The sequence below is a fragment of the Emys orbicularis genome, chromosome 23, assembly GCF_028017835.1.
Source record: "Emys orbicularis isolate rEmyOrb1 chromosome 23, rEmyOrb1.hap1, whole genome shotgun sequence".
Lineage (NCBI taxonomy): Eukaryota > Metazoa > Chordata > Testudines > Emydidae > Emys > Emys orbicularis.
Window position 1 is genome coordinate 1,083,745 of NC_088705.1, and position 27,230 is coordinate 1,110,974.

Below are 27,230 nucleotides of genomic sequence, written 5' to 3' on the forward strand. Positions count from 1 at the left end.
AGCAGAATCCTGGTTCTCAGCCCCTCCTCTCCAAACAGGCTTTGGGGAACAGTAAATATTGGTCCAGAATCATGTATGGAAGGGTTTCTGCCTCACAGGGTCTGCTCCTTTCCAGCAGTTCAGTAATACGTGCTTAAACAAAGAAGCTGCTTGCATGTCTATCTGGCAGGGCCTGGATTGTGCCCTACCCATTCACATGTGGAGGGGACCATGTGTGCTTCATGGCACTGCCCCCTGCAGATCTTGTCGAGGGCTCTCTACAGATCTGTGGTTCCTGCAGCAGGAGGAGGCAGGGGCAGTGGGGAGGAGTGGGCAGGCTGGGGGGAATGTACATCCTTCATCCCACGCTCTCTCCCACCCAGCAGGCCTTAAAAATCCTGAGAAGATATTAGAGCTGGGGGCTGCCTTATCACTCTCCCCCACACTCTCCCTGGAGCTGCTCCCAGGAGGAACACTCCAAGGACTGGGATTCTGCTGGGGACCTAGATCGTGAGGAGGCATGGAGACTCCATGCAGGCCTCCCCTGGATCCACCAGGCTGCATTGGGTGGGTCTCATGGCCTATTTTGTGAGGGACCCCTCCATCCCCAAGAGAATGATCAGGGAGAAAGTCCAAAAGCAGATCTCCCTCCCTTTGCGGCTGGGATTTTCCTCAGTATCTAACTCATCAAACGAAATCCACTTTCTGGTGAGGTAAATACATCGTCTGCTCCTCTACTCAGTGACACTGACGTGACCTATATAAAACTTGCCTGAATAAGGATGAGAAGAGGCACCTATAGCCAATGTCCATTGGAGATTCTCTTGAGAAGTGAGTTACTTTAGAAACCGCTGTTCTTCGTCCCTCTGAGCCACAGCTCTCTGCCTGAATTATTACAAACCTCGGCCACAGCAGCCAGCAGATAATCGCAAAAAGTGATAGTTCAGCTCCAGGCCAGCAGGGGTGAGGGAGGATAGCGGGATTGGATGCACCACTGTCAATCTGGAGCATCTGCGACCAAGTGTGTGGAGATGTTCTGGATTTGGCATCAGTGTCAGGAAGTGAAACTCCTCAGCAAACAATGAGCATAGGGGGTGCTGATTCATTCACTGTTCCCAGGAACTCAGCTCAGAGGGAGTCACCTGTTCTGGGCATTTTCAAAACCTTCCAAACTGAATCTGTTTTGGTAGCCGAGAGACAAAAATGAACCTGGAAATGTAGATAACGATCAAGTCATAGCCCGTCAATGTTGAAAGGCGCCCATTGGAATCATGCCTGGTTAGAATAACCCAGAGAGCTTGGGGAGGATGCAGGAATTTACGTCTTGTGCCAGATCTCTTCAGAGAATGAAAATAAAATAGCACTTGCTGCATTCTGAGTTTCTCGACAATCCAGCTCTGCAGTTTGCTAAACTCCAGCTGTAATCTCTGCTTAGTCAGTGTGGGAAATAATTATATGAGCGCTGATGAATTTTGGCAAACTCTGAGTGTGGTGATTCCTGGGTCTCCTGTCACTCATCGCACCCTGGTGTAATAATGGCTCCTTCTCCTTATTAGAGCGAACGTTAGATTGACAAGATCAAGTAACAGCACAATTGTAGAGACACTTCTATTTGCTCAGTGCATAATCCTCCCTGCTGAATGCCAGCCAAACTCATCCTCAGGTCTTAGCTTTTCAAGACTCAGTATTTATTCATGTGGTTGTTTTATGTAAACTGTAAAGATCCTCATTAAATGGAAACCTTAACTCATGAGCTTCCTTGTTAAGGTGGCACTGAATTCAGGCCACCCAGGGCTGCTTTGTGAAAGTACTAGGCCGGTGAGTTCTATTTGGGGCAGTGGAGTTTAGTGCCTTAGGTGCCTTATCCAGTGCAGCGCTGAGCACCCGCGGCTCCTGCTGAGTGCAGTGGCCTTTCAGCATCTCTCTGGAAGCACTGGGCACTTCGCAGAGGCTCACATTGGAGTCAGTGGCAAAATGGCCCCCAGTTTTAGTGGTGAAGAACTGGGCCTTTTATCACTAAAAACTAGTCTGGGTGGAACCAAAGGACTCTGCAGACTGCTAATAAAGAGTCTCTCTGATGCCACTGAAGGAGTCTGGAATCTATTGGGTGGATCTTGTTCTGGGGTTGGGATTCTTTCCTGAACGGTATGTACACGAGAGGGGTGCAGGGAGTGGACGAGAAGAGCCCAGGAGTGTGAGCTGAACACTGCCGAGGGGCTTGCTGGGTGTGGGCTCTGTCCCAGTGTGGGCTGGTCTCAGGCAGTCTCCTAAGACAGAAGGCTGCATGCAGCAGCATTGGTACTACCCTGCCCCCAATCAAACCAATGGGAAAATCCCATTGACTCCAGGTGGAGCAGGCCTGGGGCCTGTGTATTAAGCTGAAACAGGCATGTCGGCCATCTCTACCACGGCTGGAGATGTGGAATAGGGTCTGGGAGAAACCCTAGTATCCGTAGGTCAACAAGAGACTGTGGTGGGGTCTCCCAGCACAAGAGCTGCAGTCAAGGCTGAGCAGGGGCCTTAGCCATTTGGATAATCAGCCTGGAGATTCCACTGGATTCCAGGGCATTGGCTGCAGTAATAATGCTAAACCCCAGGATGTTGCCGTAATTCGAGGGTAGACAGCAGCGTTTCTACTCTTCGGCCCTTGCTCAGCTGCACAAAGCCTCTACGGGTGTAACTCTGTTAAATTCACACCAAGGAGAGAGCGGGCTAGAGCAAAGACTGTCTCCTTTAAGGAAGTGCTGGCAGCAGAATTCTCTCTCTGGAGCTTGCACTGTTTCCTGTACCTTGGTCTGAGAGATCTTGGCCTGTGCTGTACCCAGCAGACAGAAACATGCACCAGCTGGAATAGATCGCTGTCTGGAACTGTTGCACCATATAGAGGGCCATACACAGGGTCACAGCATTTTGTTACTAAACAAAGGGGCAGCCACTAATCCCATCTGGGATGAAATTATACAAGAAATCAGTACATCTGAAATTTGCATTTTTCTTTCCAACAACTGAGTTTTCAGGGACCAGCCAGATATTTTAGAGCCTGTTTTCCACAATAAAGAGCAGCTTTTTGATTCAAACCCTTTCAGGACATTAACATGCTCAGTGCAGGGATACACCCTGTCATAGTTCTTATCTCAAGGACAGCACCTCCAACAGCAAAACGCCCCATCCATCACCTGGGAATATTAACACGTGTCAAGTGTTCTTGAATAGGAAGAAAACCTGTGACCCGCTGGCTTCAGGCCAAGTCTGCTGCTGACGAAATCAACACCTCTCAGGACACTGATACAAATGGTTGGTTTGTGTCTGACATCTGGGCACGCACAGTTTAAATAACATTTATGACACCAACTAACAAAACCCAAGCATGGTTTGCTGGCCACTGTGACACTGTAGCATCAAGCTCTCATCCCAGATCGCATCAATACCAGGGCACAAAGTGGGGAAGGGGATGAAGCAGGCTGGGGTGTCACTCTTTACTGCCTTTAGAAAGTTTGTGTTAGGCTTAACCTTGGTTTGTGTGTGACTTTCCTTTGTGTGGTTTGGTATTTTTAATTCCTTGGGGGCAAATCTCCAAAGTGAGAAACTTTTAGAGCTGATAGAGCTTTTTAGAGTGGGGATTATGTAAATGCATATTATGGGGCTTTCATAAATGGGGATTATTTGCCAAATACATTTCAGTGCTTCCTTTGGAGCCATTAAGGTCTATTGTGTAAATAGGAATTTAGTGACTGTCTATTCTGCATATCCTTGATTCAGTACTAGATCATAGCAGCAATTTTTGCATTTATTCTGGCCTATTGTGAAAAGATGTTTTTAGACAATTTTCAAATCATACGTTACTGTATGTAATAAGAAACGCTAATCATGGGATAGCTGCCCATCTACATTCATATTAGCTACTCTCCAAATTCAGTCTCTGACTGTCTAATTTTGCAAGTGACTATGCTACTTTCTGGGCTAATAACTTGCTAATTTTCACTTGCTAAATTAAGAGCATGTTTCAGTGTTTACATCAGCACAATAAAGAGAATATTTTACCAATAATGGAAAAACATTTTACATGGTTCTCTAAGAAGAGGCAGATTTTCTGAATGAGTGTGAGATCTGCACTCCTGAATGCCAGGTTCCAGCATTTCTATAAATGAAATGAAATGCTTTAACCCCTAGGCAAGACCACCTTTCAGCTGACACTCTTGAGAGGTGAATTGGAAATACTGGACTTTAGGATCTCAGGAGACAATATCTGTAGCTTCAGGCCGCCGCTCTGACATCTGACCAAATGGTTTGGTTTGCCACCTGACAGGAAAGCCCCGTCAGGAACAGCAGCTGCTTTACACATGGCACCAAGCTTGGGAAGGCCCAAAGCCAAGGCACTGGTTTAGAGGTCATGCAAAAGCCGGGTGCCAATAGACGACATATCAGTAATATCGAACCCCTCTCTCTCTTCCCTCGCAATGTGCTCAGAGCTGTGCAAACATCAGAGGTAGTGAGACAGTCCCTACTGCAAAGAGCTTCCACTCCAAAACGGGGATTTTGGTAACCAATGAAGGTTACACAGAAAATACACAAGTGCACAGCTTGCGGGACTGGCTTCCACTGCCCATCAGCAGAGCTATGGAGCCCCCCCCCCCCCCACTCCTCAGCTGTTATTTTCCAGTGACAAGTAACTCACGGACCCATCCTTTGCCCATTAGCAGAGACCAGTTACATCCTTTCTTCTCTGCTTCCTTTTTGCTTTATACTGGGGGGAGAGGAGTCGTCTCAGTAACCTGCAGGTTGAAACAGTGGTGTTTTCACTGGCAGATACAGCATAGAAGAAGACAGGGCCAAATCTGGCCCAATTTACATCCTATAGAACTCCACTCGTATTGGGCTGAAGGCTCTGGATCGGAGTCAAGATGGAATTGGCCCCAGTGGGTGAGAACTCAGGTTTAATGTCAGGACAATGCTACAATGAACGAGCTGTTTTATCACATGGAGTGATGTGACCCACTGACTGGGGCTCTGCCTAATGATATGCCATTGACTCCATTGAATGAAACTCGGTGCCGCTTATGAAAACCCCCTTTAATTTGGAAGGAATCTGAATTTTGTTTTTCCGTTTCCTCTCAGTGCCACAGGTAAGAGATTGCCAGGGAGTGAGGCGCAGAAATGAACTCCGGAAAGGTCCAGGAATGATGGGAGAGGCTCCTAGGGCAAAGGACATCCTAGCCTGACGTAGGGAAGAATGTCCACCGTTACTTGGAGAAAAAGCTGCCAGCCCATGTGTACTGAGCACATGGCACATGGGCAGGATGCTCACTGCACCATAGAGGCATTCAGCTGGTGAAGGGCAAAACTGCCAGCTCAGCCCATGCCTTAGCTACCAGGGTAACCAGCAGATCTGGCTTGTGGAGGCGGGGCAGAGCGGATGCTGCTCCCTCTCTATCCCCCAAATCTCTAGCCCCAGTGTGGCGGTGGGGGCAGTGTCAGGGAGCAAGGTTTGGGGGCAGGCCTTCACTGCAGTCTCTTGCACAGAACTGATGGGCAACCCCCTTTCTCTTACACTGGAGGGAACAAGGAGCAACTGCTAGAGCAGCTGGTGACTGTTGTGCCAGGGTCAGAGCCCGGAGAGGAGAATCAGACCCAGAATCTGCAGTAACTTGTGCGGCTTCCCCCACTGTGCTGTGGAACTGCCCCGAGGAGGGCTCTGGCCCAGCGGCGGTTTGAGGAGCCTCTGGCAGAGCAATTCCTGTAAGAGCCCAACTAGCTGCCCCCTGACGTCTGGGCTTAGGGAGCTGAACCTCCAGGCTCTTCTGTGGAGAGGTGGAGCAGAGAGGGGCTACGCTCCTGCCTAATAGAACACGCTGTGGCCGGGAGTAACCCGCCTGTATGGCTGACCACTACCCGGCGTCACATATCTGCGGTTATGCATCCCTGCAACATTGCAGCTCAGCATTGACCCATGGACCAGAGGGAAGAGTAGGGCACCTGAGTGCAAGTTTCCAGGAGGAATTCTTCTATTCATGCTCTTTGATAACATACACTGCGGTTTGCTCTGAGGAAAGGCTGCCTGTAAAACACCTGCTGTGCTTTATCACATCTAGGGCAAGCTCCTGGGGAGGCACTTCAATAAAGCGGCCAGGTTCTTCATGAGACCAACTGGGTGCTTGGTTCTTTGAAAATCTGCTCCCCACTGTGGGTGCCCTGACCCTCCTGAAAACATTGGCCTAATTGCCTTGAATGGCATCTTTGTAGCAGATCATCCATCTTCAGAAGTGATGAGTTGACTGGTCCATGTCCTTCCTCTGGATGCCACCCTGTAGAATACAACATGTGGGCTACAGTCAATGTGTCACTGCCTGCAGGGTTGGTGGCACATGATGCAGGCTTAGCTCTTTTGTACACTGTGCTCACCTCATTAGTTTTGTTGTCCCACCAACCCTCAGCCTGGTTACATAAGGCAGGTTTGATGCTGTCAGTCACACAGAAAATGAATCATTTTGAACATTGCCCATGGGCTTGGTTGTACAGTGAATGGCCTGCATGCCAGTATTACTGGCAGGATGTAATGAAGGAACCTGTTTTTGCTAGAAGACTTGAATACCCTCCTAGAAGAATTAGCTGGATGGTCTGGCTGTAAAAGAGCACTGTACATTTTTAAAAAGAAAAACTTTCAAGGCACTGAAAAATGGACAGGGACCTATGGAACAACACCACCTCCTTGAGCCAAAGCCCCGGCCGGTGCAGGGACACTGGGCACATGAAAATGTAACGTTTGAAACTACTGTGTATATGCAGAAATCTTTCCCCCTCCCTTGCAGCTTTACTGCGACTCAATATGCTCCTTTGGTTTCACCTCCATCACAAGGTTTTGCAAATGAGCTAATTTGCAACCCAGCTCTCAGTTCTTAAAAGACAGGGTTTCCTGGGGGAGGGTTCATGATCTTTCCCTGTGTTTTGCTCTCTCTGTTGCTTAAATTTAACTGATACTAAGTAAACGAGGCCCCTGTAAACTTTTTTGAGCAATAATTCATTTTGAAAATATCATTTGATCAAACATAAACCCATATAACTGTCTAAAAAGATGGTGACAGGATCTTAAATTATCACAGATGATCTGTTTTCTTCTTTGGTGCATTCTGAAACCATACAGATAGAAGTTTTACATGAAATCCAGTCCATCCTCAGCCTTTAGAAGTGATTAATTTCTATGAATGATATACTGATTTGCAGAGAGCTTATTCTGCATAAAGTTAGAGCCAGGGACATTCATTCATCGCAATTCCCCTAAAAATGGATATAAATATCAAAAGCAATTGGCCATCCAAAATTTGAATATTAAGCCACTGCATCATGGAAAGTTGACATGAATATGAGACTGGGTCAGAGAAAAAATATATATAGGAAATGCTTATCCAACTATGATATTTTACAGCATGTTACTGAGTCATCTGAAAGGTTTATATTCATTACAGATGTATGCAGCGTTTGCAAAGGATTCTTCAGGGGAAACACAGAGCATTATTTTCCAAATGAAATATGTTCCGTGGTGATCTATGAAGCACATCTCTCCCACTGCAAACTCTGGCCTCTTTCTGGGGCTGCCAACTTAAGAGCAGAAACTGGGGTCCATGGTGGGAATGAATTACATAGCATCCTGCAGCCAAAAATATACATGTTCAAACCCAAACTTGGCAAGGAGGAGAGTGCAAAGCTAAAGACTGCCAGCAGCAAGGTACGTCGCTTTTGTAACTGTTTATCCTGTGATTCAGTGAAACGAGCTAGCAACTCCCCAGTCATGGGATACAATATTCAGGACTCTGAAAAGGGCCCAATCAGTCCTAGCCGCCCACATTTTTGCCTGTAGCCATTAGGGGACAGAGGTGATTTCTGCCTCTTCTAATCCTGATAGGCTACCGTCCATTAAAAACTACTCAGGGAAAAGACAGAAGTTTCCAAATTGGTGTGAGCTGATTGTAAAAGCTGCTCACAAGGCCAGGGGAAGTAGCGGTTCAAGTGTGAAGGCATGGGACATATGAACAGCCACACTGGGTGATCTGAATGTTCTCGGTATGCTAATGTGTGCACTGAGGCAGACAGAGACAGTGCCTTTGTTCACATCTGGGCCCAACTTCCACATCCTAGCCAGCCCCGATGTAAACACAAGGCGCCTGAGTCACCATTGCCTTACACCTGGTGTCATTCGCTCTCAGGCAAAGGCGGTGCAAAGTGGCTGTGAAAATTGCCATTCAGCTTCAGCTTCATTTTACAGAGGTGTAAATGAGGATACGAAGTTATGAGGCTGTGGAACTCATTGCCACTGGAAGGCTGCAGGGTGCTTACACCTTGCTGGGAAGCACCTGGCCACCATCAGTCAGGATGTTGCACTAGATAGTCCTCTGGTCTGATCTACTCTGGCAATTCCTATGTGCCTAAGGTGCAGGGCAATGGTGAGCTGGACCCAAAACGCAGCTTTAATAGGAGCAGGTATCTGAGCTATTTTCTAAGTGACACACTTTAGGAACGGGAAGGTAGTGTCGGTGCTAGGTGTAAGGGAACAGGCTGATCCCCGTATGGGGTCTCTGCCCCATAGATGGCTAATATCTATTATCGAGCCATTGAAATGTCCCGCAAAGGAGCCCCTGCTCCAGTACTGATACACAGAGCTCTGCCGAGGCAGTCAGTGGCATTGCCCCGGCCTTGCCGTTGGGATGCTGCGGCACAGCGGTTACTCTTCAGAAGTGACCAGTGAGTTCAGGTGCCAGGCTTGGCTTGGGACACGTTGGGCCTGATTTTTCAGGGGCACTGACCAGGGGCGGCTCCAGGCACCAGCGCAGCAAGTGCATGCCTGGGGCGGCAAGCCGCGGGGTGCAGCCTGCCGGTCGCTGTGAGGGCAGCAGTCAGGCAGCCTTCAGCGGCGTGCCTGCGGGAGGTCGCCGGTCCTGCGGCTTTGGCAGCAATTCGGCGGCAGGCATGCCGAAGCCTCGGGACTGGCAGATCACCCGCAGACACGCCGCCAAATCCACGTGACCAGCGGATCACCCGCAGGCATGCCACCAAAGGCCGCCTGGCTGCCGTGCTTGGGGCGGCAAAAAACATAGAACCGCCCCTGGCACTGACCACCCATAGTCAGGGGTGCTGGAACAATTTGTAGAGTGGGGGTGCTGAAAGCCATTGAATCAAATTGTAAACCCTGGATATAATGGAAACCACTTCAAACCGGGGGTGCTGCAGCACCCCCAGTGCCCCATAGTCCCAGTTAAAGTCAATGAGAGCTTTTCTCTCTGTCCCTGTAGCTAAAACTCACACCCAACCCAGCATCCCCTCCCGTCTCCAGTGCTAGCCTCCTCCCCACCCCATGCCCAGCTCATTCTGCTTGGCTCCACACAAAACCCAGCTGCAGCCACTTCCTCTGCCACTCCCAGCACACCAGCCCCCTTCTCCTCCACATCACACTGACCCTTCTTGTCCTCCCCGCCATGCACCTCCCTAACTATCCACCCCTGGCTCCAGCTGCCTTGCCCCGCACCTTCCGCTCTGCCAGGCGAGCCAGCTGCTGCTGATACCCTCCCACACCAGCCCGTGTACAGCGAACACCCTCTCAGACTGGATCCCCTCTCCTCCTCAAGGCTCGCTGCTCCCACAGCACCCACAAGAGCTCAGCTAGGATTTTGGGATGAGGCTGAGCGGCAACTGGGGCCAGCAAATTCCATTCGGCTATTTTGTATCTGTTAAAATTAAAATCTATCGACTGGATGGGCTGCCTCTCCTGTAACCTTGGCATTGCTTCGAGTGTGAGCTCCTTAGGGAAGCAGCTGGATCTTCCTCTGTTTGTACAGCACCCAGCACAGCAGGACTCTGAGCCGGATCCAGACCTCTGAGCACAGGCCTCATATGGATGGTATTAGATGACAAAACTGCCATTAAGTACTGTGGGGGTTGGCGGTGGTGTTGGAAGCATTCACTGTATGTCAGTGTTCACTTGAAGGCCAGTCTTATTTCAAGATAAATGCCATATTCTACAAGTGGTGCCAACAAACCTTCGTGAGTAAAAAACGGTTTCGCTCTTGTAGCAAAATGTAACTGCGACAGCAGGGGCTACAGTCTAACACTCCAAAATAGAAGGAAGTGTGTGATGTTTTGTCATATTGAGATATCTGCTTAGCCCAGTGGTTCTCAACCTACCATTGTGGGCCACATATGTAGCTCTCTGTGTGTTATGTGGACCGCATCCACCCAATATATATACCTCCTGTATGGCCCTAAGGATGTCACCTGGGCTGCAGCTGTGTGCAGATTGGGCCACAAACTGCATGCTGGCCTTGGGTTGAGAACCACTGGCTTAGATATAGTCGTATGAAAAGGCATTTGCCCTATAATTACACAGTGCCCAGAAATATTGAAATTACATTATTAATACAATGACACGAAGTAAACCAGGGCTGGGGTCATCCCCACAGCTCCGAATGGCTGACAGCTATTTAACGACTAGGGATTCCTCAACTATAAGAAAAAACAGGCTTCGCTTGCCCCGTGCAGCGTGTTTCGGTTTGAGCCTGTGTTCACAGCCTGGACTCTAAATGTACGCATCAGGAAACCTGTTTTATTTGCATATCTCTGTATAAGGTTTAACGTGTGATGTACCTGGCTCAGCTGAAAGCTACTAAAATGATTACACAGGAGACAGCGTGTGAAGGAATGCTCCCATGTACACAAGCTTCTTTATTTTTATATAAATAACATATCAATAAACGCACAAATAAAGGAAAAAGATTTCATATCTCATGTCATTTTCATGTCAATGTATAAAATCTAATGAGAAATAGTGCAAAAACTATACCTGTAACTGCCATGTGGTGTATAAAGCAATTACACTAATTCTTTCCCACAGGTATATATGAAATTCTACGGATGAATGCAACACTAAGTGCCATAGCAACACAGCAGAAACAAAAATGTACAGAGAGAGGGGGAGAGAGCCTGGCGGAGCTGCTGCAGCTTTAGGCAGGAGCCAGGCAGTGGGAGGGGAGTAGGGAAAAGACACAGGAGGCAAATCCTGCTGTCCTTACTCAGGCACAAGACCTAAAGCCAGCTGGCAGCAGTGGGAGTTGTACATGTGGCTGGAGAGCAGTAGCCAGCCCTTGTATATGTTTATAGTTATTTTCAATGGACAGGGCCTGGAAGGTGTGAAAGGATGTGAAATGCAGAGCTCAGTGAAACACTCACATACATCATGTTTGTGGTGTCCCTGGCCTCTGTTTGCCAGAAGCTGGGAAGGGGCGACAGGGGCTGGATCACTTGATGATTCCCTGCTCTGTTCATTCCCCCTGGGGCACCTGGCACTGGCCGCTGTTGGAAGGCAGGATACTGGGCTGGATGGACCTTTGGTCTGACCCAGTAGGGCCATTCTTATGTTAGGTTCCTTTTTCTATTTCCCATCAGACAGCAAAATCCTACCTTAGGACTTTGTGCTGCTGCCCATCACTAGTATCTGGGCATCTTCTGTGCAAACTAGAGAGGTGATGGCAAAGTCTCTTGGCCGTCCTGGTGTTCCGGCTCTTCTACCTTTTCAGGTGATAATAAAGCCTCTGCCTGGAGTAGAATTTCTGGGTTGTGTTTTTTAGGGAGTTGCGGTTGTTGTGAAGGTCGGAAAGCAAAATGACATTCATAATGGAAAATTATTTATAAATTTCTTTGCATATTTTCCCCTGTACAAATAGCAATTCATAGAAGTGTTCATTGCTAATATTCAAAATTCAAGCTTCAAAAATTCGACTCTGATAGGCTAGTTAGGTAAATCATATGGAATTGCTTCTGTTTCTTGACTGGATGATTTCTGTACCTAACAGCCTTCGCTGTGAATTTCAGTTACTGTATCCAAATAAACAATTCAAAATTCATTCCCATTGAAAAGTCCAGTTTCAAATTCATTTTTCACAAGTATTGGTGCTAGTAAAACTTGGGCCCCTGAATGTTTGCAGGAAGTTAACGCACAGGGGTCATGAACAAAGCTTGCTGAACACGTGCTTTTCACTGGCAATGGATTTTTCCCACCATCCTTGCAGCCGCTGTGGCCAGATCCCGGCTAGATTAAATTAACCCTGTCAACAGCCAGCGACTTAAAGCGACATTCCCACCTCTCCACAGACCTGCTTTCACCTTGGGCTTAGCGACAGTGACAGGTTCCAGGGTCGTGGCCCCAGCCTGCAACAACTGCACCGTAGACACCTGTCTCTTCCTGCCAGGTGCGTGGGAGCGGGACACGGCGGGGGAGGCGAAAGGCCTCGAGCCTCCCCCAATTCTGTTCCAGACGCTGGGCGCACTTGTGTTCACTTTGCTTTGGGTAATACAGCACAGACACACCTGCACAGTTACTAAAACCTGGTCAAACACCCCGCTCGCTGAGGTGTCAAGCCCCGGGGAGAACCGCAGAGAGGGACGGGCGTGGGACTTGCTGGGCGCCCTGCTCACTGCCCTGCCGGGGGGCGCTCAGTCCCCGGGGCAACGAAGAGAGCCGAGGGGACACGGAGCTGCAGAGAACAGGCTGGGCGATTCCAGGGTCTTGGCTTTGCCAGGATCAACCAGCCCCAACCCCTGGCCTGTGCAGGTCTGCGACTATTGACCGTGTATCGGGGAAGCACCGGGGGGCTGTGCAAACCCGCCCCTGACAATCCTGCCCCACGGCGCTCCCCGGCTCAGGCGCGCAGAGCGCAGGAACATTTTCATGCAAACCCGCCGCAGCAACCCCGGCCCTCTGGAGCCGCAGCCCCCGCCTCGCGGGGCTTCCCCGCCGGGCGTGCCAGCCAGCTAGGCTCCTGCGCCCGCCTGGTGCGCACTGCAGCGGGCAGCTGAGCCCGGAGCCCGGAGCCCGCAGGTCCCGGGCTGTCAGTGACAGGCGCTGCCACCGCCCTGTGCGCCCGGGTCTGGGCTCGGCTCCGGGCGAGGCCTGGATGGAGGCACGCGGGGAGCCAGTCTCCGGGCTCAGACTGGCCTTAACTGCGGGGACACTGACACTGACCGCGGGCACCGCCTGCGAGGTGAGGCGCACCCAGCAAACCCCGCAGCTAAGCTCAGTGTCAGCCCGGTGCCCCGCCAGGCCCCGTGTACCAGCCCTGCTGCCTGCAGTGAGATGTGGGAGCCGCCAGCTCCTGACAGGTGCTGGAACTAGGGGTGCGGGCAGCTGCCGCACCCCCGGCTTGGCTTGAAGCCGCGTCCATCCTACGCAGGGTTCACGGTTTGGTTCAGTGGCTCTGGGCACCCACTAGACCAATTGTTCCTGCGCCTCTGGCTCCTGGTGTTCCCAGGCTCCCCGGGACTCGACTCCCCCGGGGCTGTGGGGTTCAAAGAGGCTCTTGCGCTTCATCCGGACAGTTCGGCCTCTGCCCAGGCCCGCGGGCCGCTCTGTGCTGGGACTCGCCCTGCGGGAAACAGCCACCGCCGTGCTGGGGCTGAGAGCGAGCCCCGAGCTCTGCACCCCCGCCCAGCAGCCTGACACCCGCCTCTCCTCAATGGGGGGGGGAGCCCCAGCCCCAGGAGCCCCCCCCCCCGCAGCCCTCCGCCCCCTACTCCGCTATTCCTGTTAGTGCCACCAGCTCCATTAGCCGGGGGCTGTAGAACCCCCCCCCCCCCCACTACACGGCTCGGAGCAGCATCCTGCACCGCGACGGGCCTGCACCTCCGTGTGTCGGGCCAGGACCCGCCTCCCCCGGCTCGGCTACGGGACAAGAGGGGCTGCCCCGGGCGGTCAGACTCTGGGTGGGCCCCTGGATTGCGGGGGTCAGCCCCAAAGCTCGGGGGGCGGTGCCACCTCCCCCCGGCCAGCCCCCCGCACCGCAGAGCGCCCAGGCAGGGCCTGTTCCGGCAAAGCAGCAGCAGAGCAGGGCGCCCAAGCCTGTTCCAGCCGGGACCCACTTTAGCAAGGTCAGGCCCAGCCGCGGGGACCCCCTTGCTTGGGCCCGAGCGGCGGGGTCCCTCCTGCAGGCTCCGCGGAGGGAGGAAAGGCAGCCAGGGGCCCCTCGCGGCGCCCCGGCTGCTGCTGGAAGAGGCGGAGGAGGTTGGGGAAGCTGGAGACTGAAAGTTAAACCGAGGCCTTTCTTTCCCCTCTTCAATGGGGCTCTGTGATCCCTGTAGTGCCCTCTCCATGGCAACCGGCAGCATCCTGGTGAAAATGCCCCAGCGCCACACAAGGCCACAGGCCTCACAAAAGGCAGCATCTGGCCACTTAAACCAGCTTTACTGCCGGGCCCGGCTCGCCCCTTCGGGGGAAGCTGTGAACAAGTCACCGAAGTACCGGGGCATTCTCCCTGCTGGGCGCCGTGCTGGGCGTCAGGCGCCCGGAGCTCGCTTGGTTTCCCCCCCGGCCTGAGGTTTGCTCGTCGCCTGCCCGCCAGTGCCGAGAGAACAGGGCCTGTGGGGACTCTCGAGTCTGAACCAGTATTTTCCCTGGCACTGAATCTCTGCCAGCCCCGACCGAGCCAGCCCTGCCTGACCCTCCCCGGGGAAGGGAAACCCCCGGCCGGCGCAGGGGTGACCAGCGAATCTGGAGCCGGGGGGACAGGAGCGGCTCCAGCCCGGGCCGGGCACTCGGCAGGAGGGGCCGCTGGGAGCCCAGCGCGCTGCCCTGGCCGAGTTGCCCGGGGGTGTTGGACACTCCCCGGCCTGCCCCGGGAGCTCCTCGTTCCGTCCTTCGCCTGCCAGCCCGCGGAGCGGGAATCTCCCTTCAACCGGCCTGCGCGGCGGGGCCTGAGCCCGACGGCCGGGGCAGGGCGAGTCTCCAGCGCCCGCAGCCCGACGCCCCCGCTCCGCTCCCCTCCCCTCCCCACGGGCAGGGGCCCTGGACCCGGCCAAGCCCCGCCGCGCCCGGGGCACAGAGCCCCGCAGCAGGTGCCCCCCAAACCCCCCTCCCCACGTGGCGACTGCAAACCGGCATGAATGAACCGCCTCCCGCCAATCAGAGCCCGTCCCGGTACCAGGAGCACGCGGGCTCCCCAACCCGAGCGCATCCCCCGGCCAATCCCTGGGAGCCGCTCGCACCCCGTCCTCCAATCGGGGAGGGAGGCGTGCGGCAGGTCCCCGAGCCGGGGGCGCCCTATGAAGGCGCGGAGCCGGCTGCCAGTCCCGGGCAGCGGAGCCAATGGGGCGCGGGGGGGAGTGGCCGGGAGCCCGGCACCCACCGGCGCCCCGAAGCCTGGCTCTAAAGCGCCGCGCTCCGCGCCGTGCCCGCAGTGAGCTCGGGGAGCCATGGCCGCCGCAGCTCAGTACCTGCCCCGCAGCAGCCCCCTGCTGCACCCCGACTCCGACCGCCTGCACCAGGGCACCACCTACCGCGAGGTGCAGAAGATGATGCACCACGAGTACCTGCAGGGCTTGGCCAGCGGCTCCGGCCACCCCATGAGCCTCACCCACCACCAGTGGCTGCCCAGCGCCGGCACCGACTGGGGCAGCGGCTCCCACCTGGGCCAGGCTGAGCACGGCAAGGGCAGCGTGCAGGGGGCGAGCCGGGAGGAGCTGCCCGGCGCCTTCCACCCCCGCTCCCACCTGGTGCACCAGCAGGCGCCCGGCAGCCACCCGGGCGCCTGGGCGCAGGGCAGCGGGCACCACCTGGCGCCCATGTCCCCCACGTCCAGCAGCCACCAGCCGCTGCTCTACTCCCAGTCCGCCTACACGAACCTGAACGGCATGCTGGGCCCCCAGGCGCCGGCCCTGCACCACGGCCTGCGGGACCCCCTGGGCCACGAGGAGGCGGCCGGGCTGCACGACCCCCAGCTGGAGGCCTCCCCGCAGCACCTGGGCCACCCGCAGGAGCACTCGGACGAGGACGCGCCCAGCTCCGACGACCTGGAGCAGTTCGCCAAGCAGTTCAAGCAGCGGCGGATCAAGCTGGGCTTCACCCAGGCGGACGTGGGCCTGGCCCTGGGCACCCTCTACGGGAACGTCTTCTCGCAGACCACCATCTGCCGGTTCGAGGCGCTGCAGCTCAGCTTCAAGAACATGTGCAAGCTCAAGCCCCTGCTCAACAAATGGCTGGAGGAGACCGACTCCAGCACGGGCAGCCCCACCAACCTGGACAAGATCGCGGCGCAGGGCCGCAAGCGCAAGAAGCGCACCTCCATCGAGGTGGGCGTGAAGGGCGCCCTGGAGAACCACTTCCTCAAGTGCCCCAAGCCCTCGGCCCACGAGATCACCTCGCTGGCGGACAGTCTGCAGCTGGAGAAGGAGGTGGTGCGGGTCTGGTTCTGCAACAGGCGGCAGAAGGAGAAGCGCATGACGCCGGCCGGGGTCCCGCACCCGCCCATGGAGGATGTTTACGCGCAGGCGGAGACCTCGCCGCTGCACCACCCGCTGCAGAGCTCTGTGCAATGACTGGGCGGCGGGGCCGGGGGCTGAGGGCGCCGGGCAGGGGCAGGGGCAGCGCTGGAGTTTACAGTGGGGGCCCAGGAGCGAGGGACGGCGGGCAGAAGGGACCGCGCCGGGCCAGGGAGCCCGAACCCCGCCAGCGGCCCCCAGTCCCTGCCCGGCGGGAAGCCGCGCTCGGGACTTAGTTTCTGCCGCTTGGTTTCGGGCCCTGGATGCCGAGACTCGCCGGGTGGCGCGTGGAAAACGCTCGTTAATTTATTCCTCAGACTGGTTCGCACCTGAATTTGTCTCTAATTTAACTCGCTGTATTTATTTGACTTCCAAAAATACCGCGCGCTCCAGAGCCCCGCGGCTCTGCAAACGCCGCGAGAGGAGAACTAGCCAAAGGTTTGAGATCTAATTTATTCTTCGTTTGCTCCCGTGTCACTGACACTGTCTGCGGGGGGAGCTCCCCGGCCCGGCCCCCCACCCCTCCGCTTCAGGCTGGGACGGGTCGGGGAGGGCCGAAGCTCCCCCCGCACCCACCCACCGCGGGCCCCTGGACCGGTTCCGATGGCACTTATCTCCCCCTCCTCCTGGGGGGCTGCTGCGCTCCCCGTGCCCGGGGCCCCAGACCGCCCCGTGGAGACTGCGGGCTCTTGGCTTCCCGGAGAGCGGGGAGTTTCCCCAGGGCTCGCCCCAGAGGGACAGGAGTGTCCCCGGCTCCCCACGCCCCGGGCCCGGCCCTGCGGGGCCTGGGAGGGACGCTGGGGAGCCGGAGGGGGGCGGGAGTTGCGGTCACTTCCCCAGCCCGGCTGTAAATATGTGAGATATGTACACACGTGTCCGCCGCCCCGGATCCCCGCTCCTGCCCCAGCCGGTTTTTTACACGGACTGATCCCGAGAGGCTATTTTAATATTGTTTCCCGTCCCGTTTCTATTTATTTCTAACCGCGTTCGGCTCATTCCGCAGCGTTGGGTTCGGAGGTTTATTTTATTTTTTAATCGCAAAAAAATATGTAGCCCGCGAAGTTACGTTTCTATTTATGTTTATAGTAAATATTTTTATTACGTACATAAACCATTCCCCCAGGAACCGGTCTCGTGTCGTCTTTGCAGGCTGCTGGAGTCAGCTCGGACCCTGCCCGCGCGGGGAGCTGGCGAGGGCTTGGAGTTAGGGGAGCTGGGTTGGGCACCAACCCCCGCCAGGGCCAGGGCCAGGAGGGGGCAGGGAAGTGGCCCCAGCAGGCAGGACACTCCCTTGTCCTGCAGCCCAGGCCAGGCGGAGCTGCCCGTTGCTTCAGTCCGGGCAAGGTGGGCTCCGTCACTTCAGCTGACTCTTTTCTTTTTTTTTTTTTTTCATCCCCGTAGAAAGTTTGAGGCAAGTTGGGATTTTCCTTTGCAAGGGCCATTCCCACCGCCTCGCCTGGCTCTGTAGGAACCAAGCCCCTGTTCCCAGCAGCAAGGGCGTCCCGTGCTCTCCCTGCATGACAACGGGGCAGCTTCAGAGAGACCGGGACTGCGATTGTTTAAACAAAGGCAAATAAACTCCACTCGGGGCAGGGCACCTGCGGGACCCGGGCACCTGCCGGGCTGATCGCTTGGCATTTAAAATTGTAGGGGAGAGCCGCTGATTCCGTGTGGGGAATTTAATCCTAAATCATGGCTTCGGGTGTTCACTTTTGGTCCCAGGGGAATGTGGCACATTTGAGATTCAGAGTCCATGTTTACTGGCTGCATCCTTCTAAAATCTTATAAATCACATCCCGTAACTGCTACGATTTATAGGCAGCGTTTTGCCAAAATTCTTCTCCATTCTGCAGTGTGTGCCACTTGCTATTGATACTACAGGAGCTGTGGACTCCATAAATAGGTAAATGTAAAGTCAAGATCTTTTAAACAAATGTGTGGAAGCTCTTAAACTTACAAGGGTCTCTGGAAGAGATGAGCTGTCCACAGGGATCTCAGGAAAAGGATAAATCCTGTGCTGCAATATGTATCGCATGCCCCAGCTTCGGGTAAAGAATCTGATCTAATTTGTTCTTCATACACTGCATTTTTTCAGGGTTGTTTTTTTTTTTTTTCATTCCAAAGGGTTCCCTATACAGAAGGTAGAATTACAAAAAAATGTGTCTTGCAAATATCTTCCCCATCATATTCGCAGTTAGTGCAGTGAGAGAGATGTGCAGAAAGGGCCAAATATGCCCGTGTTACCTGAGAGAGAAAGGGAAACCCGCCTTTGGTTTTTTGAAGCGGAAGCCACTAGTCTAGTAACGTACATTTTACCTGAAAAAGGAGAAAAAACTTCTCCTTATTTTTCATTTATCAGAGACTTAAATCTAAACGTTCATTATTAATTTATTTTAGAAGTAAAAGACCTGTAATTTTATTTTCAGATTCAGCTTTCTAATTTTTTGTCCTGTTTAATATTATCTTTGCTTTCAGATAACTCAAACATGTGAACAATCTATTACTCACCCTTGTTTATAATTGTTACAAATACTGTTCATCAACATTCACTATTCCTGTTAATTACACTTCTGGGAAACTCCATCTTCATGGCTTAGGCATTTATATTGTGTGTCTGCATACACTTATATGTACACACGCAGAGCTTTAAAATGTATAATACCAGTGAAAATAGCATAAATTGTATTTGGGGTGCTATGATAGTCCATTGAGATTAATATGCCTTATTGGAATATAAAATACAAACAGAAAATGTTTTTTAAAGAATTTTCTCACCTTACATTACTGAAAATAATAAATATGCAACAATGTAATACAAGAAAAGTCCATCTTAGCACTCAAGCTGTGCTCTCATGGTTTTTGATGTCACCAGATCCTTCTATATAGTATCCCATCCTAATATTTATGCCTATACCAGGGTCTAGAGAATACTTACTTATTTCATTCTCTGTATTTCTAGAAGAATTAACTTGTATCTTTTTTAAGTCTGCTTTCTCTCAGAATTTGTGAGGAAAAGTCACATAAGTGGATTCTTTTCACTTTCACAGATCTTTTGTTTCCAGCAGCATTTGTATGTTGAGAGAACTTTTGAAGCCTGTGTCTGTGGAACTCACACACTGGAAAAATGTTTAATCGCATAAAGTGGGTAAAATGTCAGATACTTAATTTAATTTGCTAGAAAACTTCCTAGCCACAGTCTATAATATTTGACACATTGCTTCTTGACTCTGGATACATTTTACATTTTGTGAAACAGCGGGTGTAAAGGGAATTTTTGTTGACGATTGGGCATTACTGTATGTCAGTTCACAGATTTATTTTTTTAGGTGTGAATAATGCAGTTTGCACCCAACATGAAAAATCTTTCTGTTTTCCACAAAAATCTTCTGCTTGGTTTTATTGTATTTTTGTGCCTTCAGTGTTTTGTTTGCAAATGCATTATTGCTCAGGCAAATGTCACAATCAGCCATGTTACTATAAATTAATTATCCTATTTTCTCTGTCACTTTCAAAAATGTAGTTATTGTGTAGTGGCTAATACAAAGGATATTAATAGCTACAGCTTTCCTACTCTTATCAACTATTGCTTTGGATTTTTTTTAATTTAAAAAAGTCACGCTGGTGGACCATTATCAGACTAAACATCATGTTTGACACCCATAAGTTAGCACACCAGCAAATGGGTTCACCTTGCAGTACAAATAAGCTGGCAAACACTGCAGAAGACCATACTAATAACTCCTCTATAGCAAAAACATAACACAGTATTGTTTAAAAGATTCAGCACACATGATTAATAAAGCATTTTGTCAGCTTTGATTACATGCTCATGTTCTTAATTTCTTTCTGCTTATGTGACTGTTTCACAAAAATGCAGGGACTTGAAGCTCAGCAACATGAAATGGGGTGTGGAATTCTGAATACAAAAAATTTTTGTGTGTGTTTATAAATTTAGAATTTGCTGAGCGTATGCAATGGATTGGATAGTGTACGCTCATCAAAAATAAAGTAACAACCTGGTTTGCATGCATTTATAATTATTATCATCCAAAATACATTATGAAACTATGGAAACATTTCCAAATTTCAAATCCTTTTATGGCTTTTATTTTTTCTCTGTTTCACCCCCAGACACTTGCTTTTACTTTTGTAACACTGAGGCCATTTTTAGAAACCTTTTGGTGATACCTAGTCAGTTTTTTTTTTTTAAGTCATAAAGGAAAAGAAAGAGATAAGTAAAAGAGAGAGAGAAACTCCCCTGTGTACTTGCGGGAAGTCTTTCCCATTTGCATTTGGGGATTAACAGTACAGAATTGAAGCCAGCGCCTGTGTATATCAGGAGCAATTTCGATAGTCTCTCTTCTTTTAACTAGCCTATGTAGCAAACAGTATTACATTGCTATTTAAAAAAGAGGGGTCAATTTTCACATTTCATTCCCATAATGGATAAGATGTGAAGTGAGTTCTGCTGAGGACGAACACCCTTGGGTTGTTTGGTTTGTCAGAATATATCAGGCACTTGCAGCCCCACTGCATTAGCGCTCTCATGCTATTGCACAGCAAAGATAAAAGACGCTTTATTTGTGCAATTCTATAATGCTCAATCCTTTTAAAAACCAAATACTCCAGGGTTTGCCTCGTTTAGAAGAACAGTTACTTTTCTCAGGCCAGGAGTAAATAACAATATGGTGTTGGGGGATTTTTGTGGAGGTGTTTTTGTTTTGTTTTGGGTTTTATTTTTAGCCTCTAGTGTGTGTGTTAACATGAGCATTCAGTCTATTACATGGACATAACACCGGTAAAGATGGGGAGGTAGTTTTAGTAGGTCAGAAAAAGTACAATTGTGAGAACACTGTCCTCTACCACGAGGTATAAAGGGAACTTAGACTCTGCTCCCAGAGGCAGTGGTTGGGCCCAGTACATGCCCAGAAAACAGAAGGGGTTTGCATTGCACCTGCATTCAAATTCGGTTCCAGTCTACATAGGTTTGTCTACTGCGCTCATCAGTGGTGCTGGAACTACCGGGGCTGGGGGGCTGCCGCACCCCCTGGCTTGAAGTAGTAATAAAAACACCAAATACCTGGTTTCTATCAGCAGCACCCCTACTATACAAATTGTTCCAGCCCCCCTGGTGCTCATCACTAGGACTAGTCAGGCTTTTAATTAACATGAAACTGCATTATGAGAAATTCCCCAATTCACCAAGGAATCAATCCTTGCGTTGGAGCTCCAGGTTGTTTGGTTTCAGAGGAGTAAAGGCCTAATCCATCTTGCCTTGCTCACAGGCGTAGCCCCAGTGGGTGAAAGCCAGAGTAATGGGGCTCTGTGCAGCCAAGGGGTGGTGGGGCCGGGAGGTAAAATCCAGTGGCTCACCCAGGGGCTGAAGTTGTAGCCACAATCCCTCAGTGCCACTTGCCAGCTGGGACAGTTGGAGCCAAGTGAATATGTCCTGGTCACCAGCCCACCCCTTCCCCAGCCTTCGTGCTGCTCAATGCACAGCAGTGCTGGAAGCCTGATGAGCCAGGAGGGAAGGTCACGCTCGTCTGTGAGCGGAATAACCTGCCGTGATTATCTAGCCAGCGTGGAGGGGGAAGTGGTTCCCAAAAGCTGTTGCCCTAGATATTGTTACCAGAGATTTCAGGGAGAGAGACGGGCTCTGTTCTGTGAGGCAGGGGAAATTTCCAGCAGAGTGGTGCGCGTTTTCTCTTCTGTCTTTAATAAGGTAGGAAACTGATGGGAGAGCCTGCTGGTGACAATGGATGCTTTGCCCGCCTGCCTGTCTAGCCAAAGGTCAGGGGGCGTCAAGAACAACATCATCTTACTCAGGATTCCTGTCTAAGAATGTTATGGCAGCAACCTGCAAAGGGAGGAAGACCTTGTCTGTGAGGAATAAACCTGTCCTGTGCTAATCGCACGCACACATCCAGGGAAGTGACTGGAGAGTGTTGCAACACGGGGAAATTTGCCTTATTAGACACCCTTAGTTATTGATGCCACAGAAACCTATTTTATCTTAGCAACAGAGTCCTGCTATGCCACTAACTGTAGGTCCCGCCTAGATCCAGTGCACAATGGGGCCTGATCCTGCTAAGCTCTTGGTAGAATGAGCTGCCTCTCGGCAAACTAAAGCAGCAGCAGTAGCAACATAATCCCTGCGTGGGTCAATTCAGCCCTGGTATGAAACTTTGAAGGAGTGAATGACAGTTCCTCCATTGGCCCACTCCGGCTCCCATTGAAGGATTAGGCTGTGCGTGACTGGATATACATTTAACTCTGTATTATTGGAGCAGTGGTTCTCAACCAGGGGGATGCGTACCCCTTTGGGTATACTGAGGTCTTTCGGGAGTATGACAACTCATCTAGATATTTGCCTAGTTTTACAACAGGCTACATAAAAAGCACTAGCAAAGTCAGTTCAAACTAAAATTTCATACAGACAATAACTTTATACTGCTCTATATACTACACACTGAAATGTAAGTGCGATATTTATATTCCAATTGATTTATTTTATATGGTAAAAATGAGAAAGTACGCAGTTGTTCAGTAATAGTGTGCTGTGACACTTTTGTATTTTTATGTCTAATTTTGTAAGCAAATAGGTTTTAAGTAAGGTGTAACTTGGGGGTATGCAAGACAAATCAGACTCCTGAAAGGGATACAGTGGTCTGGAAAGGCTGAGAGCCACTGCTCTAGGGCACAGAATGGCTAATTTTACGGGTCTTTTTTTCCATCAGTAAATTCTGTGGCAATTGATGGCAAAACTTCCATTGTTCAATAGAAGCTGGATTATACCCTGTAGTTGAGTCCTTATAATTTTCCAGGATTGTGCTGGGATCATGCATCAGAATTGAAGCCAGTAATTATAAAAACATTTAATTTATCTGCCTCTTTTTTTACAATTATGTAAATTGAAATTAGCAAGTAATAATAACCAACAGACTCAATTGCTTTGGCTTGTAGTTTGTTATGTGGGCTAGAGAAACAATGCATGTCCAGCTGTGGCACTCGTGTGCTCTGCGTCTCTTTGCCACCACATTGGTGCCTCCCTGCTGCCATGAGAATACCATGTAGGCTGACTGCCCTCTATTGGTCCTTGAAGGGGAAGAGAATACAGGAGAGCAGATTAGCTCTGATTTTGTGTGTGTGTGTGCGAGAGAGAGAGAGAGAGAGAATTAAAAGGTACACCAGGCAATTCGAATGTCTGGATTTGGTAACTTCTCTGCTCACAAGGGCCTGACCCAACAAACGCTATCCACATAAGTAATCCTACCGAAGCCAACAGGATTACCCTGGCTTTACTCCAGTGTAAAAGAACTAAAATCGGGCCATATTATATACATAAAAAATTCAGAGAGATACAAATCCCAAACCTTTGATCCAGAGTCCCATAGAGCATTGCAAAGTTGGGGTACAGCTCTAGGATCAAACTCTGTGTCTCAGGCTGATTTTTAACATTTGTTGGGGTATATAAATGCGCACACACTCGCTCTCTCTTAAATTTAGCCAATTGTAGCTAATCAAATGTTTTCCTTTGTGATTCATGTAAACTCTACCTGTGAAAGTTCCCAGTAGTTTCAATTAGAACTAATAAGACCAGGCTTCTTTGTGTAAGTAATCATGCCAGGTCTGGGAATTATGAGGTTGCAAAGGCAGCATTAAAGCATATGATATTGTACACAAGAAATAATGTTCATGTTAAATGAGACCCCATGAATAATTCATGCAGCTTGATATCACATTGTTTTTGGTGTTAGTCAAAATCAGTTATTTCTTGTAAGCCCTGCAAAGGAGGCATTTGTTACTTACACTTGTGCTATAGGTTCACAAACTGCTGCGAATACTATTGGGAAGTGTGCTGCCTATGTCACAACATTTTTTTAAAAATCATACTTTTAAGATGTTTTCTTCATTTTTCTATTTGGCATCTTCATTTCAGAGGCCTCTGGGGAATAAAGACACCTATGATCCAGCTTCAGCACCCAATTCATTTGCCTTTTTATGAACTGTCCTATTTTCTTCATTGATTTCACAGAACTCTACAGATAGTGATTCACTCCTGATAACGTTTCCCATATTATCCTTCAAAGTTCTGTTATTATTTAATCCCCACAGAGTAGCTGCTCTGTGACAATGATCTTTGCAGCCGCAGAATAGTATTTCTTTTAACATTTTCAAAACTGACCTTTCTGCAAGTAATTTGGGTGAGATTAGGGTTAGTATCTCAGGGCCCTGTCTCGAGCGGCTGGAACCACTTAATCCCGAGTGTGTCTGAATTATATGAATGAGTAAATGCACAAAATTCTGTTTCTACATATCATCGTATTTGTACGTGTTTAAATACAACCTGCTAATCTGGAACAGGGTCTTCTCCTCACCGGGGGCTTGCTCCAAAGCCAATGGAAGTTTTCAGTTTTTCATAGTGTTTCCATGGAAATTTGGCCTGTTTGTGGTTCTTCATCACCTCATGTTCATTTCTCTCACCCATGCAGGGGACACAAATTTTGGGAGATGTGGTTGAAAATCCTCCTCAATTTAGGGGCTGAGAATAAAGAGCCATTTAAAACCCTCATTCAATTTTAATTTGCAACTGGTCAATTAAAAAAAAAAGAAAGAAAGAAAATGGAAGCTATAGACTTGTATGTTTGCATTCTTTTGTCCTGATATCAATAACGATGATAATTGTATTAATTTAAATGGCCTGCCCATTGCATTGGGCTTCTTATTTTTCTATTGAATAATTATTAAAGATTTTGTTTAAAAGAATGTGGATTTTTTTTCTGTTTCACAAACACAATTATCAAGGAGCAAATAGAGTAAAGACAAAACAAGGGAGGACTTTTAAAATGAGTCAACAAAAGTATGGGGCCCAGAAGGGAGTGTGGTATGGAAAAGAAGTGTGATCTAGTGCTTGGAACAAGAAACTGGCAGTCTATCTGAATTTTATACCATGCCTATCACCAGAGCATCAAGGCTTCTGGATTCTATTCCAAGTTTTGCTATTAACTTTCTGGGTGATCTTGGGCAAAGCACTTCTCTCTTTGCTTCCAAACCCTGCACTAAAATGACGCCATAATCCTTGTTCACCTCACACACCACAATGTGGAACTCATTGCCAGGGGGATGTTGTGAAGGGCAAAAGTATAACTGGCTTCAAAAAAGAACTAGATAAGTTCATGGAGGATAGGTCCCTCAATGGTGATTAGCCAAGTTAGTCAGGGATACAACCCCATGTTCTGGGTGCCCTAAACCTCTGACTGCCAGAAGCTGGGACTGGACGACAGGGGAGCGATCACTCAATAAAGTGCCCTATTCTGGTCACTCCCTCTGAAGCACCTGGCTCTGGCCACTGTCAGAAGACAGGATACTGGGCTAGATGGACATTGGTCTGACCCAGCATGGCCACTCTTATGTTGCTATGACATGTTCTTAGCGCCTGGGAGCCCAGTCATGGACCAGGATCCCACTGTGCTAGGTGCTGTACACACAACAAACACACAGTCCTCTATCTAAATAAACAATCCATCCCAAATAAGCCCCCATATCATACTGTACAGCCCATAGAGGCACTGAGGCGGGTTTGGTAACTTTATAAGCTTTGTGAATGCAGCTGGAGTCACCAGAACCCCACTGCTCAAAACAGAAACAAGCCTCTTGGTGAGCGCTGTGAAAATACCTGGCAGGTTCCCTGCCCTCCAGCCAGCCTTCTCTAGCAGGAGCCTGGATTCTTCAGCCAACCAGGGCACACGACGCTCCGTGGATTTGCTGTGCCGGAGTAATTGTCACTGTCGCCTTCCTTGCTGGGGCTGGGGTACCGGTGAGACTCACTCAATGCTGCTCCCAGCTCATTCGGAACCGGACTGAAACCTCATGGGATTTATTCCAGCTTGCAGAATTCTTAGGCTCTTTGTTTTCCTGAAATTGCTTCATTTATCCGCCACAGCTACATGCAATTTTGTCTTCATACAGAGACTATAAAAACCACTGAACTCATCACTTGCAGCACCTGCAGCTTCCAATGCTGGCGAGCTTCTGGACTGTTTCTCCTGAAAGGTCCTGCATTCGCCTATGGGAGGGACTGCATGTTCCCTGGTTTTTGTCAGCACGCTGACCGGCTCCTCAGTAATTCTCCTGCCTCCTGAGTCCTGGTTACTGGCCATAGCACATCCTAACCTCTGAGCCCCTACGCACATGCCTAAGGACTGCAGTAGTGCCCCCCCCACACACACAGGGTTGCACACAGTCTTCTCTAAGCTACTGGAGCAGAACTCGCGGGAGCCCCAACTCCTGCAGCCCAGAGACTGCTCCGAATTCCCCACCAGAACGACAAGGTGAAACTCGCCTGAGGTCACACTTGCTCATGCCAAGGGTGAATTTGACCTTGAAGGTGCTTTATATTCAAAGGACCAATCAGTGGGATCCCCGAGGTTCCTGCTAAGGCTGGCTCCCTTGAACAGCAATAGTTTAATGGAGCCCACAGTTGGATGTGTCTCCTGATGCTCAGCTGACGCTCTCCTGCCATCACCAGCAGCTGTCACAGCTTGTACATAACCAACTGGGATTGCAACCTCAGGACTGGCCCTCTGGCCTGTGCAGCTCATTGGACGTGGGGCTTTACCCACATAAGGGGTACTGGCCATTTAAGTCTGGAGGAGGCAGACTGGGAAGCCGGTCACCTCGTTCCAAGGCTGAAGGACTGGGGTGAGCGAAAGATAGCCCTGGGGGTAGTTAGTGTCGGGGAGGGGGAAGGAAAATCCAGGCCATTGTTCCTTTAAAAGCCCAGGACCAGGATCCTTGTAGAGAGGGCAGGGCCCGGTTCCCTTCTCCCAGCCAGCTCAGACAGGTGTTTGGGGTTATTAGACCCAACTGCAGAGGGTCAGGGAGTGGGCAGGTGACTGGGCCGGTAAATCACAAAGGAGGCTGCAAGCCAAGTCAAGGACAGCCAGGTTGCAGCCCCAGGG

At 50.4% G+C, this 27,230-nt stretch overlaps 1 protein-coding gene across 1 annotated transcript; it reads left to right on the forward strand.

The window, feature by feature from the left end:
* Positions 1-15,204: 15,204 nt before the first annotated feature.
* Positions 15,205-16,326, forward strand: POU3F1 (POU class 3 homeobox 1). The gene has a single exon (XM_065421763.1). The coding sequence runs from the start codon at positions 15,205-15,207 to the stop codon at positions 16,324-16,326; it is 1,122 nt and encodes a 373-aa protein (XP_065277835.1).
* Positions 16,327-27,230: the final 10,904 nt, after the last annotated feature.

Bases quoted from the DNA above. Each gene is read 5' to 3' on its own strand.
- POU3F1 (XM_065421763.1), top strand. From the start codon at position 15,205: ATGGCCGCCGCAGCTCAGTACCTGCCCCGCAGCAGCCCCCTGCTGCAC.